The sequence below is a fragment of the Peromyscus californicus genome, unplaced genomic scaffold, assembly GCF_007827085.1.
Source record: "Peromyscus californicus insignis strain IS unplaced genomic scaffold, ASM782708v3 Scaffold_5__1_contigs__length_169319896, whole genome shotgun sequence".
NCBI lineage: Eukaryota > Metazoa > Chordata > Mammalia > Rodentia > Cricetidae > Peromyscus > Peromyscus californicus.
The window spans coordinates 42,261,627-42,275,989 of NW_026294573.1; the positions used below are offsets into that span (position 1 = coordinate 42,261,627).

At 44.8% G+C, this 14,363-nt stretch overlaps 1 protein-coding gene across 1 annotated transcript in view; it reads right to left on the bottom strand.

Moving 5' to 3' along the window:
- The window catches only part of Eps15 (epidermal growth factor receptor pathway substrate 15), a 113,728-nt gene extending 108,074 nt beyond the window's left edge, over nucleotides 1-5,654 (bottom strand). Inside the window, 1 exon segment of the mRNA XM_052715063.1 lies at nucleotides 5,264-5,654. Within this exon segment, the coding sequence (XP_052571023.1) occupies nucleotides 5,264-5,296 (33 nt within the window). The 5' untranslated portion in view covers nucleotides 5,297-5,654.
- Nucleotides 5,655-14,363: the final 8,709 nt, after the last annotated feature.

The following is a 14,363-nucleotide window of genomic DNA, read 5'->3' on the forward strand; positions in this document are numbered from 1 at the left end:
TTAGTCTTACTTATGAATGCCCAGCCTTATCTTGGCTTAGTTTCTAGCCAGCTTTCCTTAATTTATCCCGTCTGCCTTTTGCCTCTGGGCTTTTCCAGTTCTCTTACTTCTGTAAATCTTACCCTTGTTCCGTGGCTTGCTGTGTAGCTGGGTGGTTGGCCCCTGAAGGAGGCCTCCTCCTCCAGCTCCTAGATCTTAGATCCCTCCTCCCAGTTTCTCCTTCTATATATATCCTCTCTGCCTGCCAGCTCTGCCTATCCTTTCTCCTGCCTTGCTATTGGCCAGTTCTTTATTAAACCATCAGGTGTTTTAGACAGGCACAGTAACACAGATTCACAGAGTTAAATAAACGCAACAAAAACAAAAGTAACACACCTTAAAATAATATTCTACAAAATTTTGTTTGTTAGTATAGTCTAAGATTATAATTTTTGGCAGATAGCAAATGTTCAACATTATTTGTTAGATAATTTTTAATCCACTTATTTTATGTGTATAGATGTTTTGCCTACAAGTATATCTGCACCTCCTAAGTGCAGTGCCTGGGGAGACCAGGAGATGGGGTCACACTCCCTGGAACTAATTTATAGAGGGCTGTTAACTACCATATGGGTGCTGGGAATTGAAACAGGTTCTCCTAGAAGAGCAGCCAGTGCTCCTAACCAACGTGGATCCATTTTCAAGGCTAAGAGAGCAGACACCTACAGGTTTTACTCAATGCAATATCTATTGGTAAAGCTGAAAATAACACTCACTTTCTTAATCTAGTATTCTATCATCTCTAGAAGGCAAAACTTAATTTCACTCTTTTGGTAAAGAAAGAGAGGAATGTTTGGCAGGCATTCAAAAGGAAAGGGAAGCATAAACTAAAACATTTTTCACATTTTTCTCCAATTTGTTATTTTTGTTTAAGTGATAAGGGCCAAAAAGCTAAAAAGCCATCCCCAATTCAGTGTGTTACACTAATATTTAAAAAATTTGCAGAAGACAAGCATAGCGTATTCACTTAATCCTAGCACCTGAGAGGCTGAGGCAAGCTGATCTCTAGTAAGTCCAGATCATCTCGGTCTACAGAGAACTCCAAGTTCCAGGACAGCCAGGGCTAGAGACCCTGTCTCAAAGACACACACACACACACACACACACACACACACACACACACACACACACACGCTTGCTCACTGAACGAGTAAATATAAATGAAGTGAACCTACTTCAAATTGATCATCTAACTGCCCGAGACAGAAACTAGTTCCTGATTAATCTTCCTAACTGTCAAACAGTCTCACACAGACACAGAGTTATCAATCACTTTCTTCCAAATGAACAACTGGAGAAAGAGATGAGCTTTAAAAATGTTCTTTACTGGGCCCAGTGGCACACATCCATAATGCCAGCTTCTTGGGAGAGTTGGGACAGAAGGATCACTTAAATCTAAGAACCTGGGCCAGAATGAGCAACATAGCCAGACACTGCCTTCCCTCCACACCTCTGCCCTGAAGAATCTCTCACTTGAGTTCACTTGTCTGACTCTTAGAAGAGTAGAAAAGAGAAATGGAAGGTAACATAAATAGATCAATAATGAATATGAAACCAGGCTACACCACTATCTGACTTGACTTAGTTCAAGCGGTTAAAAAAATTTTTTTAAATAAAAATTTGAGGAACTGAGAAGATGGCTCCGTAGGCAAAAACATTATGTAAGCATAAAGAGCAGAATTCAAATTCCCAGCACCCACATAAAAAGCCCAGCATGGCTGAGCATGCCAGTAACCCCAGCACTGGAGAGCCAGAGCAAGCAGATCTCAAGAACTCACTGCCTAGCTGGCCCATCTAACCAAAATGGCAAGCTCTCATTCACTGAGAGACCTGCCTCAAGGAAGCAAGGCAGAAAGTAATACAGGAAGACACCTGACATCCTCCTTTGGTCTCAGCATGCACTCCAACAGGCATATGCACCTGCGCACTCACGTGCATGCACCACACACATACAACACACACACACTTTTTTACTTTTTTTTGAGACTGTGTTTCTTAATGTGTAGAACATACTGTCCTGGACCTTTTTTTTTTTTTTTTGGAGCTGAGGATCGAACCCAGGGTCTTGCGCTTGCTAGGAAAGTGCTCTACCACTGAGCTAAATCCCCAACCCTACACACACTTTTTTAAACAGTCTCTCTGCATTGCCTTGGCTTAACTATATGCTATGTAGCTCACACTAGTCTCAAACCATCAGTATTCCTTCTGCCCCCAACTCACAAGTAATGGGATTACAAGTATGTGCCAGCAGACCCTGCTGTGGGATGTTCTGTATGTCAAATGTGTTGCTGATTAGTCAATAATTAAAACACTGATTGGCCATTGGCTAGGCAGGAAGTGTAGGCGGGACAAGGAGGAGAATAAAGCTGGGAAGTGGAAGGCTGAGTCAGAGAGACACTGCCAGCCGCCACGATGACAAACAGCATGTGAAGATGCCGGTAAGCCACGAGCCATGTGGCAAGGTATAGATTTATAAAAATGGATTAATTTAAGCTGAAAGAACAGTTAGCAAGAAGCCTGCCATGGCCATACAGTTTGAAACCAATATAAGTCTCTGTGTTTACTTGGTCGGGTCTGACGGCTGTGGGACTGGCAGGTGAGAGAGATTTGCCCTGACTGTGGGCCAGGCAGGAAAACTCTAGCTACAAGACCCAATTAATTTAACTTTAAAAAAAAAAAGATTAAATCTAACAGAGGTAGCTATAACTCTTATGAATTCGAGGCCTGCCTGATCTACAGAGTTCCAGGCACCCAAGGCTACATAGTGCTACACACACACACACACACACACACACACAAATATAAAAACCAGGGGCTGTAGAGATGGCTTAGCTTAAGTTAAGAGCACTTGTTGCTCTTGCAGAGAACCCAGGTTCGGTTCCCAGTACTCACGTGGTGGTTCATCCACAACTCTAGTTCCCGAGGATTTGACACTCTTCCGACCAGGCATACATGTGCCCATATGTACATATATACACGCAGGCAAAACACTCATACACATTAATTAAATCTAAAAACCACAAGTTTACTAAGTTTTAAAGGAAGATGTAAATATTTAAAAACAGGTTTCTGTGCCTTTACAATATAATCTCACTGCATCTTGGTATTGTAATATCAAAATATTCTAAATCGACTTATTTGGCTTATCAATATAAATTCAAATGTGAGATACTAAAGGACAATTCCCCTTATTGATTCAGCATTCACTCTGGATACACGTTAACACCTAAATATATAACCACGAGAACATATGTAAATTGTCGAAGTGACTATAAAAGTAAGGGCCCGAAGCAAATTTCCAGAGATGAATAATAGTAAACAGAAACAAGAAATAGTCCCATCCAAGGAGAAAATCAAGTAGGCACACAACCAAGAAGCAGTTCTACAGAAGTCTTCACAGGAACAAAATCTTTAAGAGAGGGGAAACTGCCAGAATTGGCCAACAGAGTCAGAATACACCAGAGTCAGAATACACCAGACTGCCAACAGGGATCATGTTTAAGGCAGGTCACTAACTAGACTCAGAAAGTCAACACCCAAAAGTCAATGTTTCCATTCCTCAAATGTGAGTTTCAGAAAGACCATTCCAAACACATTCATGACCAAGACAAGACCAGCTAAAGGCTCCATCTTAAAAATGCTTCCCTGTTATCTGCTGATCAAAACACAATGACCCAGGGGAAATAAACTTGGAAATGTAAAGTGAAGTTTATGAGGCTATTCCTGTAGACCGAAACTCTTTTACCTGAAGAGATGTGTGTATGTGTGTCTGAGAAAGAGGAAGGGAGGGGGAGGGAGGGGGGAGAGAGAGAGAGACATATGGCATATATAAAATCACGTTGCTGGGGATATGGCTTAGTTGGTAGAGTGCCTGCCTAGCCGGCATGAAGCCCTGGGTTTGATTTTCGGCAATAAATAAATAGTATAGTGGTCCAGCCTAAAATCCCAGCACTTGGGAGATGGAGGCAGAATGATTCGAAGTTCAAGGTCATTCGTGACTACATAGTGAGTTCAAGGCCAGCCTGGTCTACAGGAAACCCTGTTTCAAAAATAAGTAAGTAAATAAAAATCTCATCCTGGTTCCTGGGGGAAACACTTTTTTCTCTCTATCCCAAAATGCTAGGGAAAAAACCACCTCAAGACCTCTTTATGATAACACAGAAGGAGTCTACTGTTCAAACACATGCCCTACCTTAAGTGTAAAGCTTTAGCTTAAGTACAGGCAAATCTGGGCCGAGGAGACAAGATGGCAGGGAGCTATCACAGGGCAGGCTCTATGGCTGCGGTGGGCACAGCCACCCGCTCTGGGGAGGGCAAACTTCTGGACAGTGAAGATGGATTTCCGCAATGGCAGGTGTGTGGCACCTCATCCTCCTGGACGTCGTGAGATGACTGCTCTAGGGTTTTAAAGAAACGGAGACCTCTGGGCTCTCCCGAGGGAAGGATGTTCAGAGAGGCTTCCTATGAAACTCCAGGATGGGGCTCGGGAGGGAGGGAGGGAGGGAGTCAGAGAGAGAAAAGAGCTTTTGGCAGAACCCGTCCGAGGACAAAGTTATCTCCCCGGTGGATGCCGGCAGCGAGGCGGACCGAGCCGCCCCACCTGCTGAAGGCTGACGCTGTGACCTCCTGGGACGGCGATCTGAGACTGCCCCTCGCGGGTGGCCAAGTCTGCAAAGGGGGGGGGGGGGTCTGCGCACAAGTTAACCTGCCCAGGAGGGAAAGGCGCGAGCGGGGCAAGTACCTGGGCAAGGACACGACTTCTGAAAGTGAGGCTGACTCGGGGGGGGATCTGGGGGAAACTCGGCAGCGGGCACTCCCGCCCGCCCGAGCTGAGCAAAGCTGAGGGACCCTGCGCCGCCGAGGGCGAGCCTCGCACCGCGCGAGCCCCACCGGAGCTCACCTGGCGGCCCGTCAGGCCCGAAGAGAAACTTCCCGGGAGGAGAGCGGCGCGGGGACCCGCGGAGACGGCGGCGGGGTGGGAGCCGCGCGGGGCGGAGCCGAGCGCCCGGGGACCCGGGGACCCGGGAACCCGGGGCGGGGGCGCGGCGGCCGCGGCTCGGGGCTCGGGGCTCCGGTTCGGGATGGCGCCCGCGCTCCCCACACGCGCTCCCGCCGTGCGGCCCGAGGGCGGCCGCCGCCGCCGCGCCAGCGCCCGAGAGCGGTGGGGGAGGGCCGGGGAAGCCCGGCGGGTCGAGCCGGGCAGACCGGCGGCGGGCGGCGTTACCTGTGTCAGGGAGAGCTGGACTGCCGCAGCCATGGTGTTTCCATCATGCACGGGAGGGGAAGGAAGGACGGGCGGCCGGGGCCCCGGGGCGGGAAGGAGGCGGAGGGGCAGGCCGTAGGCGAGGCCGGCGGCCGGGAGTCTCCCCCGAACTTCGACAACTTCCCTCCTCACGCCGCCCCGCCCCGCCCCACCGGCCCCACAGGCCGCGGCGGCGCGCAAAGCCCGGCGCGGGAGTCGGAGGCGCGGAACCAGGCCCTGACCCCGGCCGCCCTGGAAAACCCGGTGCGGATGGAGCACCGGGGCGGACTGGAGGCGGAGGCAGCGGCGCCACCGAGACCTGAGGAGTGTAGGCAGAGTACCCACCTTTCGGGGCTGCTGGTTCTGAAAAGTGCGGGCAAACTATACCCATGCCCAGGTGGGTTGTGGGAACTAAAGGCGTAATGGTACTAAGTAATGACAGCAATGGTGTCGAAATAATAATATTAAATGATACTGATTTATATGGGATTGGCTCTGCGCTCCATGCTTTATTTTTGTTGTTTGTTTGCTTGCTTTTGAGACAGGATGTCTCTGTATGTGTAGCCTTAGCTGGAGCTCACTATATAGACCAGGCTGGCCTCGAACTCACAGAGATCCGCCTGCCTCTGCCTCCAAAGTGTGGGGTTAAAGGCCTGTGCCATCACCGCCCCTCTTTAAAAAAAAAAAATGTGTGACTAGGGAATTTAAAACAGAAAGAAGCTATACAAATGAGGAAGATGAAACGCAGCTGGGCATGGTGGCACACATACCTTTAATCTCTGTGAGCTTCGCTACGGCCTGGTCTACGTAGGTCCAGAACAGCCAAGGATATACATAGGTGATACATATGAAACCCTGTCTGAAATTAATAGAAAAGGAATACATCACACACCACACACACACACACACACACACACACACACACACACACACACACACACACACACACACAGTCTCTTACCCAAAGTCAAACAGCTGACTAGAAAGCCAGATTACAGTTTAACTCCAAAGCCTTTCCACCTGCTGTCGAATTGAAAATGAAGGCATGTAAATCCTTTCCTCCTAAAGACAAGATCCAGGGAGCAGGAGAGACTACTTCCCCTGCCTGCTGCCTGCCCCTCCTGGGTTGTTCAGTAAAAGAGCATGTGTAGGACCACAATGCAGTTCAGTGGTACAGTGTGTGCACAAAGCCCTAGATCCCATCCCAAAATTAACTTCTTGGCAAAAGTATCTCCTCTCCAAACCAGTGTACACACTCTTTTAGTTAATGTCTCTACAGAAGGAAGTCAGCATTCCCCTAATGACTTCTTTGTGTAAGTCTACCCCCCACACACACACACACAAAGAGTTCCTCAATGACAAGAATTTTTTTATGTATTTATATGTATTTTAACATCATAACATTATAGTATATGCTTAATAAAGGCCTTCATCCTGCCTATATTGAACACAATACACCTTACACTTTCTCATATTACCACCTTTAATGGAATAACCAATCAGTTACTTGAAATTTTCATCGGCAAAGGCTCAGTGTCTTAGTTAGGGTTTCTTTTTCTGTGATGAAACACCATGACCAAAAAGCAAGTTGGAGAAAAAAAGAGTCTATTTGGTTATACTTCCATATTGCTGTTCATTGTTGAAGGAAGTCAGGACAGGAACTCAAGCAGGGCAGGAAACTGGAGGCAGGAGCTGATGCAGAGGCCATAGAGGGGTGCTGCTTACCGGCTTCCTACCCATGGCTTGCTCAGCCTGCTTTCTTATAGTACCCAGGACCACCGGCGCAGAGATGGGCCCTCTCTTATCAATCATCAAATAATAAAGTGCCCTATAGTGAGATCTTATGGAGGCATTTTCTCAAGTGAGGGTCCCTCATTTCAGATAACTCTATTTGTGTCAAATTAATGTAAAACTAGCCAGCACACTCAGTTTGTATGCAGTCTACTTCAGGAAGCCCTCTAGAAGTCTGCATACCACCTTTACTTACTCTGATGTGACTTTATACTCTGCCTTTTTAACTGAGTTTTGTGTGTGTGTGTGTGTGTGTGTGTGTGTGTGTGTGTGTGTGTGTGTGTGTGTGTGTGTGTAAGTCTGGGGATTGGAGGGAAGGTAGATTCTCTCCTTCCACCATGGGGGTCTCGGGGATGGAACTCAGACTGGCGGTCTTGGCACTCATTGCTCTTATCTACTAAGCTGCTTCTCAGGCCACTTCCTCTACCTTGTTTTAAGAGTTAGCTGAGGGCCTGTCTGTGTCTCACTGGCCTGTAAAATCCTTGAAGACTGACTCCATACTGCATCTCCCTCAGACTTGAAGTACCCAGCCTCAATATGTCTTTGCCTAGATTGTTCTTCCTTTCTCAGTCATGGTTGTTCCCAGGACAAATACCAACTGTGAAAACCAAAAAGTCTATCACTCCCGCAGCTGTTATCATTATAACAGAATCCCTCAATATACTGAGACAGCTGCAAAGACCCAAGGTATAGTTAGCTCCACTTCCGTTTTTAAGCTTTTTCTTCTATCACAGGCAAAAGCCAAAGAGGCTTCAAGAACTCCTGACTCTACCCAGACTCCTCTGACTTGGTCCAGCCTCAGAGAGCAAGTTATACAGGTCTGATGAGCAACCACTTAGTCAGGGGTGTCTCCTTTGACCTCTTTTTGCTATTATTTCTTTTAGCTCAAGGGCGAAGAGGAGAAACTATCCCACTTTGAAATGTCAGTTATAACCCAACTGATGTTTCTTTTGGCATCTTCTACTTCGCATTATTAAGTTTGAACTTCACAAAAAAAAGAAAGAAAGAAAAGAAAAACTTTAAAAGGAAGCAATTACCACATTCATTTCATAAGTAAGGTACTCAGTGTCACAGAGGTCAAGTAATTTGCCCAAGGTTATGTGGTTAATAGCCAAAGCAGTTGATATATCGAAATAAACAAAACTTAGACATCAAAATCATTGAGGTGTCATCAAGGAATCACTTACTAGTTATAGATTTTAGGGGGGCTATGAAGTGATGTATGAAAAATGCTTAGAAAAATGCTTGAAGTTGTCAATACACAAATTAAGTTCAGAAATCTGAAAGTCATAGAGCATTTTGTGTTTGAGAATAGCTGGAAGGAAAGGACTCTTAAAAGTTGTCCTCTGACCTACACGTACACATCATAGCATGTTAAGGAAATAAAAGAGACTATTATTATGCATTTGCTTTAAGTAAAAAAATGAAACCTCATATTTATATAGTACTGCTTTAACAATTTGTCTTTATTTGCAAAATCTAGCACAACTAACTCCTAATATCTAACAGTACCTTATAAAAGTTTGTTGAACTAAACTAAACATATAATCTCAGGTATACCTGTGGGAGACCCACTCCCACTTTTTCCCCAAGGTACTCTTGAGTAGGGAGAAGTGAGAAATATTTAGATAGAAATATAGAGGGGAGAGAGACAGATAGAAACACAGGATAGCCTCAGGAGGGCCTGAGTCAAAACCCACCAGCCCCTTCTGTCTCTTCTAAAGGGCTATTTAGAGAAATGCCAAGGGGTGGAGCAAAAGACCTCCCCCTAGCTCAGCCAAGCACAGACCCTTCCAAACACCTGGTAACCACACATGTGATCAATCCATCCCCTTATGCCGCCCTGCTGGGTAAAGCAAGCTAAGATCTCACTAGGAAGCCTCTGTAGGCTCCCACGTATACCTAGCTGTATCTTCAATTTATCCCCATTTGACAGATAAGAACATTGAGAGGCTGGCGAGATGGCTCAGTTGATAATGTGCAAGCGTGAAGACCTGAATTCAATCCTCACCACCCATGCAAAAAAAGAAAAAAAAAAAGGAAAAGTAAAAGCCAAGTGAAGTGGCGGGCATGCCCCCCCCTATAATCCTATCACTGGAGAAGCAAGTACAGAAGGATTCTCTAGGTTTGATGGCCTGCCGGTCTAGAGAAATGGCTGCACTCCAACTCAGTGAGGAACCTTCTCTCAGAAATAAGGTTAGGTACCCTGCATCAGCCTTGTCCTCTACAAGCACATGTGTAATGGCACAGAAGCAGTTTGGGTCTTCATGTAAGAAAAAAAAAATGCTCTGAGGCTATAGCTAAGTAGTATGCACAAGATTTATGATTCAATCCAAAAGAAAAAAAAATGAAGAGAGGAAGGAGGGAAGGATGGGAGGAAGAATGAAAAGAAGAAAGGAGAAGGAAGGAGCACCTAGGAAAGGAAGACTGCCTTAAATTCATTAGACAGGAATTGCTCCAAGTCCCTTCGGGAGTACCAGCAACTTATAGTGGCTTCCCCACTCATGAGCTCTGGTTTCAATTACTAGCGTGTAGTAGGAGATGGGAGCGAGTCTGTAGGGATAGCACTGATGGGCCAAACTCCCAAGGCCCAACTTCTGAGAAAGGATTTTTTTTAATGACATACCAATGATAATTTGCAAATGTGTGTCCCAGATCTCATCAAAGCACTGGGTCACATCCCAAATCTATTTTAGGAAGACAAAATATAGCTAATGGAAGATATATTATGATCTAATTCATTGTAACTGGAATGAGCTACATAGGGCAGACAAAAAGACTTATTTTTTAGGGCAGCTTAATGTCTCTCAGGCTCTAAGCTTCAAATTCCTGGCATGTACTTCTGATATAATAATAAACACTTTATACAGATGGTATAAAAATTAGATATCATGCATAAATGGCCTATGAAAGAGACTGGCCTGGACTCTATGTATCTTCAGTAACTGATATTTATGCGATGCATTATGTAAGGTCACCACTTAGCTCCCTACTTTTCAGTCAACCGTCTAATTACTAAATGGGTTTGTAGCTCTATTAGTTACAAGAAGGCAGAGGGGCTGTCTTGAACACCTGAGACATGTATCCCTGTCATTAAAATGTTCCCTAAGAACTGAAGTCGTGTCTGATGACTATAATCTAGGTACTAAGAACCAAACTTGTTTTTCCAACAACCTGAGGATTGTTTTTACCTTACTGTACAGAAGAGAAATTTGTTCAAGTTCATAATTCACAGGTCTTCTGATTCGAACCTGATTTCTTTAATAACGTGCATTGTTAGCATCCTGGAGAAATAGCCCCCAAGAAGACTGCATAAACTGGAATTCTGAGCATAGAAAGGTGAACGTGAAACATGGATTTGTGAAAAACTTGGGATGAGCCTGAAGAGGAGCTCTCAAATCAGACAGCTTCGCCATTGGTCATCTCCCTATGCTATTCTAACTTTCCTGAACCTATCCTTAAAGGAAAGTTTTACTGCTTCTGTTTCTTTGCTTCCCAATTTTGAAAGCAGTTGTCATATCAGCCTTTCATGAACACTACACATTTGTGATGTCAGCATCCATAGCGCTGAGAAATGCAGGAAAATCGAAGCTATGAGGGAGGCTATGAGGAACTCTGAATATACAAAGGGCCGGTTTATGTGCATGAATCTTTGTGAGGGGCCTTCCACATAAATGATGCTGTGCTTTAAAACAAAGTTGTACTACGATTGTAATGGTAATGCAGAGCTCATGCTTCCAAGCCACTGGCTTCATAAATATAGCTCAGCATTGTTCAGAATTACCCAGGGCAAAAAGAATGTGTGAGACTATACAATAATAGCAATTGTGCTACTCAAATAACTGTCCCTGTACCAGGGTCTGAGCCATGAAAAGGACAAACAGCAAAGACTTTTAAATGCCATAGACACCCAGGGTGTCGTAAGACAATTCAAAATTGTTATCACCAATCCTTCAGTACAATGGGATGTCCTGGGAACAGCTGGATTTAGAGCTGGGAAAACCCAACCAGGTCTGTTCTTCAATCTATAACTTCTTATTTTTAGAACTTTTGACAAGGCAATGAGTGATACCAAGCCATGGTTGCCTCCTCTGCAAACTGAAGGTCATATACCTACTTGATTATAATATCATGATGACTAAGATTACGTTTAAAAGTCTGGTGCCTAACATGCAGCAGACCCTGTATTCATTAGTGTTGGCGTTCTTGCCTACTGGAGAACAGTCAAGGTCTGAGAGTAACCTGGACTAAAACACAAAATCATTTTTAAGGTTTTCAAAAGCCTACTTAATGATTGTTTTCATAATTTTTTCATCTATTAGTAGTATTTATTTGAATACTCTTGAGTAAGAGAAATTATTCAGTTGTTGTTCCTAAAGTGCCATTGGCTCTCAGTGAGAAATCAGCTGCAGTTTTATGCTTGCCCTATTTCCTTCCTTTCATTTCCCTCTCTTATGTAAGGTCCTAGAAACCACAAGAAATCAAAAAGAATACCCTGGGAAAGAAAATATTTGTGCTCGTGGCTGCAGGTCCTTTCATCTACAGATTTCAAAGCTTTTTCTCCATAAGTAATTACTAGCCCTGCTCAACATGCGTGAATGCTGAGACACCATCAAATGAAGGAGCTTGTCTTCAATCACAAGGCAAGTCAGAGGACAGGCTACAAACAGAACAAAGCTGTCTAGCTTGCCAGCTTTGGGCTCTAAAGTAGGACACATGAGAATCAACAAAAGCTTCAAGTGCTGAGGGCAAAAGTTTGAAGAGGGCCGGAGACGTACCTCAGTTGGTAGAGTGCTTGCCTAGCATGCATGAAGCCCAGGTTGGATCATCATAAGAACTATATGAAACTGGGCAGAGTGGGATAGACCTATAATCCCAGCAACCGGGAGTGGGCTCAAGAGCATCAGAAGTTCAAGCACGCATCCTCCGTGACATAAAGTTCCAAGTCAGCCTGTGACCCTGTCTTAAAAAGAAAAAAAGAGAGAGAGGAGGAGGGGGGGAGGGAGAGAGAGGGAGGGAGGGAAGAAGAGAGGGAGGGAGGGAGGGAGGGAGGGAGGGAGGGAGGGAGGGAGGGAGGGGGAGAAAAGGAAGGAAGGAAGAGAGACAAGTTTTGAGAGTTTGGGGTGTTTCTGATTCTGTACCTTTGAGTCAGTGCAGTGGGAAAAGTTTCAGAATCAAGTCTGACTTCAAATCTTAGCCCAGTCCCTTACTGTCTATAACCTTAGTCAAATCACAAATGAGGATATTCTTCTCGGGGTTCAGGGGAAACCTCAGTGACTTCTGTGAAAGAGCTGAGCTCAGTGCCAGGTGCTTTGCAAATGATGATGATGTTGGTTCATGTAGCTGGGAAAAAAATGAAAACATCTTTCTTAAATACACATAATGAAAATAGACAACTCTTTCAGTCAGAGATCTTTTAAAGCCATAATTACTGTTGTGTCTTAGCTTAAAACCATGACTGTACATTGACTATCTCACATTAGAACACAGATAGAGGGTGCTTTGTTCAGGCTCCTGGTTCTTTTCTCCCTGGAATTCTATGCTTTTTCTCACAGCCTAAGCCCAGTCTATCAGCGAGTTCTGGTGACTAAATCTCCACTATGTACCCGAAGTTCTAACTTTATTTTCACAGTTCATCCATCCATATGTGCTAGCTTCTCCCTCTTTCCCTGGCTGCCTTCTTCCTCCTGGACCACCATCTTAACTAATGCCCCCTCCTGTGCTCACTCTCTTTGCCACACCATGATCTTCTGAAAATATAATTCTGACCTTATAATTTCCCTATTTAAAACCTACAGGGAGATGGAGGGGACTTGAGAAATGGCCCAACCATTAAGAACATTTACTGCTTTTCCAGAGGGCCCAAGTTTGATTCCTAGCACCCACATCAGGCAGCTCATAATCATCTGTAACTCCATTTCCAAAGGATCTGACACCCTCTTCTGGCCTCCACCATGTGTATAGTACACTTACATGTGCAGACAAAACATTCATACACACGAAATTAATAAATCCTTAAACGAACCAGCAGAAAACAAACCCTAGGGCTGGAGCAATGGCTCAGCAGTTAAGAATACTGGTTGTTCTTCCAGAGGACCCAGGTTAGGTCCTGACAATCCCCAGAATGGACTCCAGTCTCAGGGATATCTGACATTATCTTCTGGCCTCCAAAGACACTGAATGCACATGATGCACAGACATACATGCAGCAAAAGACACATTCACAAAAAAAATAAACATTTTTTAAATAATAAACAGAGACTTCTCATCAACCTTGTAATCCATGGTTTATGTGGGGGCCAAGTCTTTGGAGGTAAAGGATATGTCTACAAAGTACAGAAGAGCATATGATTCTGGCTGGGCTGAGATGTTTGATAAAATGAAACATAGTATATATGAAAGAGAGAAAAACCTGCAGAGGATAAAAGAGGAACTAGAAAATAACCCAAACAGAATCAGGAATAAGCTGGGACAGGCTTTAGAGAATTGGGTCTCTAGAGATTCTGGTTTATTAAAATTAAACCAGATAAGCAAAAATCACCACTGGGAGCAAAAAGGATCCCTACTGCTTTATGTTGCTGGCATTTTCAAATCTAGTTCCTTTTTAAAGACTTATTTATCTGTCTGTCCCTCTGTGAGTGTATGCACATATGGATGTGCTGGTGCGCAGAAGCTAGGAGGGTGTCCTCCTCTATCGTGCTCCACCTATTCCTTTGAGACAAGGTTTCTCCCCGAGCCTGTGACTTGCACTTTCTACATTAGGATGGACACACATGTAATAAAGCTAGCTTAAAAAATAAGAACACAACTGAGGAAAAGACCTGAAATCAACCTCTAGTCCACATGCACACACACATCCACACACAATGAACACAAAACATACACACACACACACACACACACACACACACACACACACACACACACACACACACGCACTACTAGAATAAACCAGTTCAACTGGACATGGTAGCACACGTATAATCTCAACCCCTGAGGGGTAGAGACAGGAAGATGAGGAATGGAATTCAAGGCCATCCTCAGTGATATAGAGAGTTTCAGGCTGGGTGAAACCACATGAGACCCTGTCTCAAAAACTCCAAATAGCCGGGCAGTGGTGGCTCACGCCTTTAATCCCAGCACTCGGGAGGCAGAGGCAGGTGGATCTCTGTGAGTTCGAGGCCAGCCTGGACTGCCAAGTGAGTTCCAGGAAAGGCGCAAAGCTACACAGAGAAACCCTGTCTTGAAAAAAAAAAAAAAAACTCCAAATAGCCTGGCGGTGGTGGCTCAC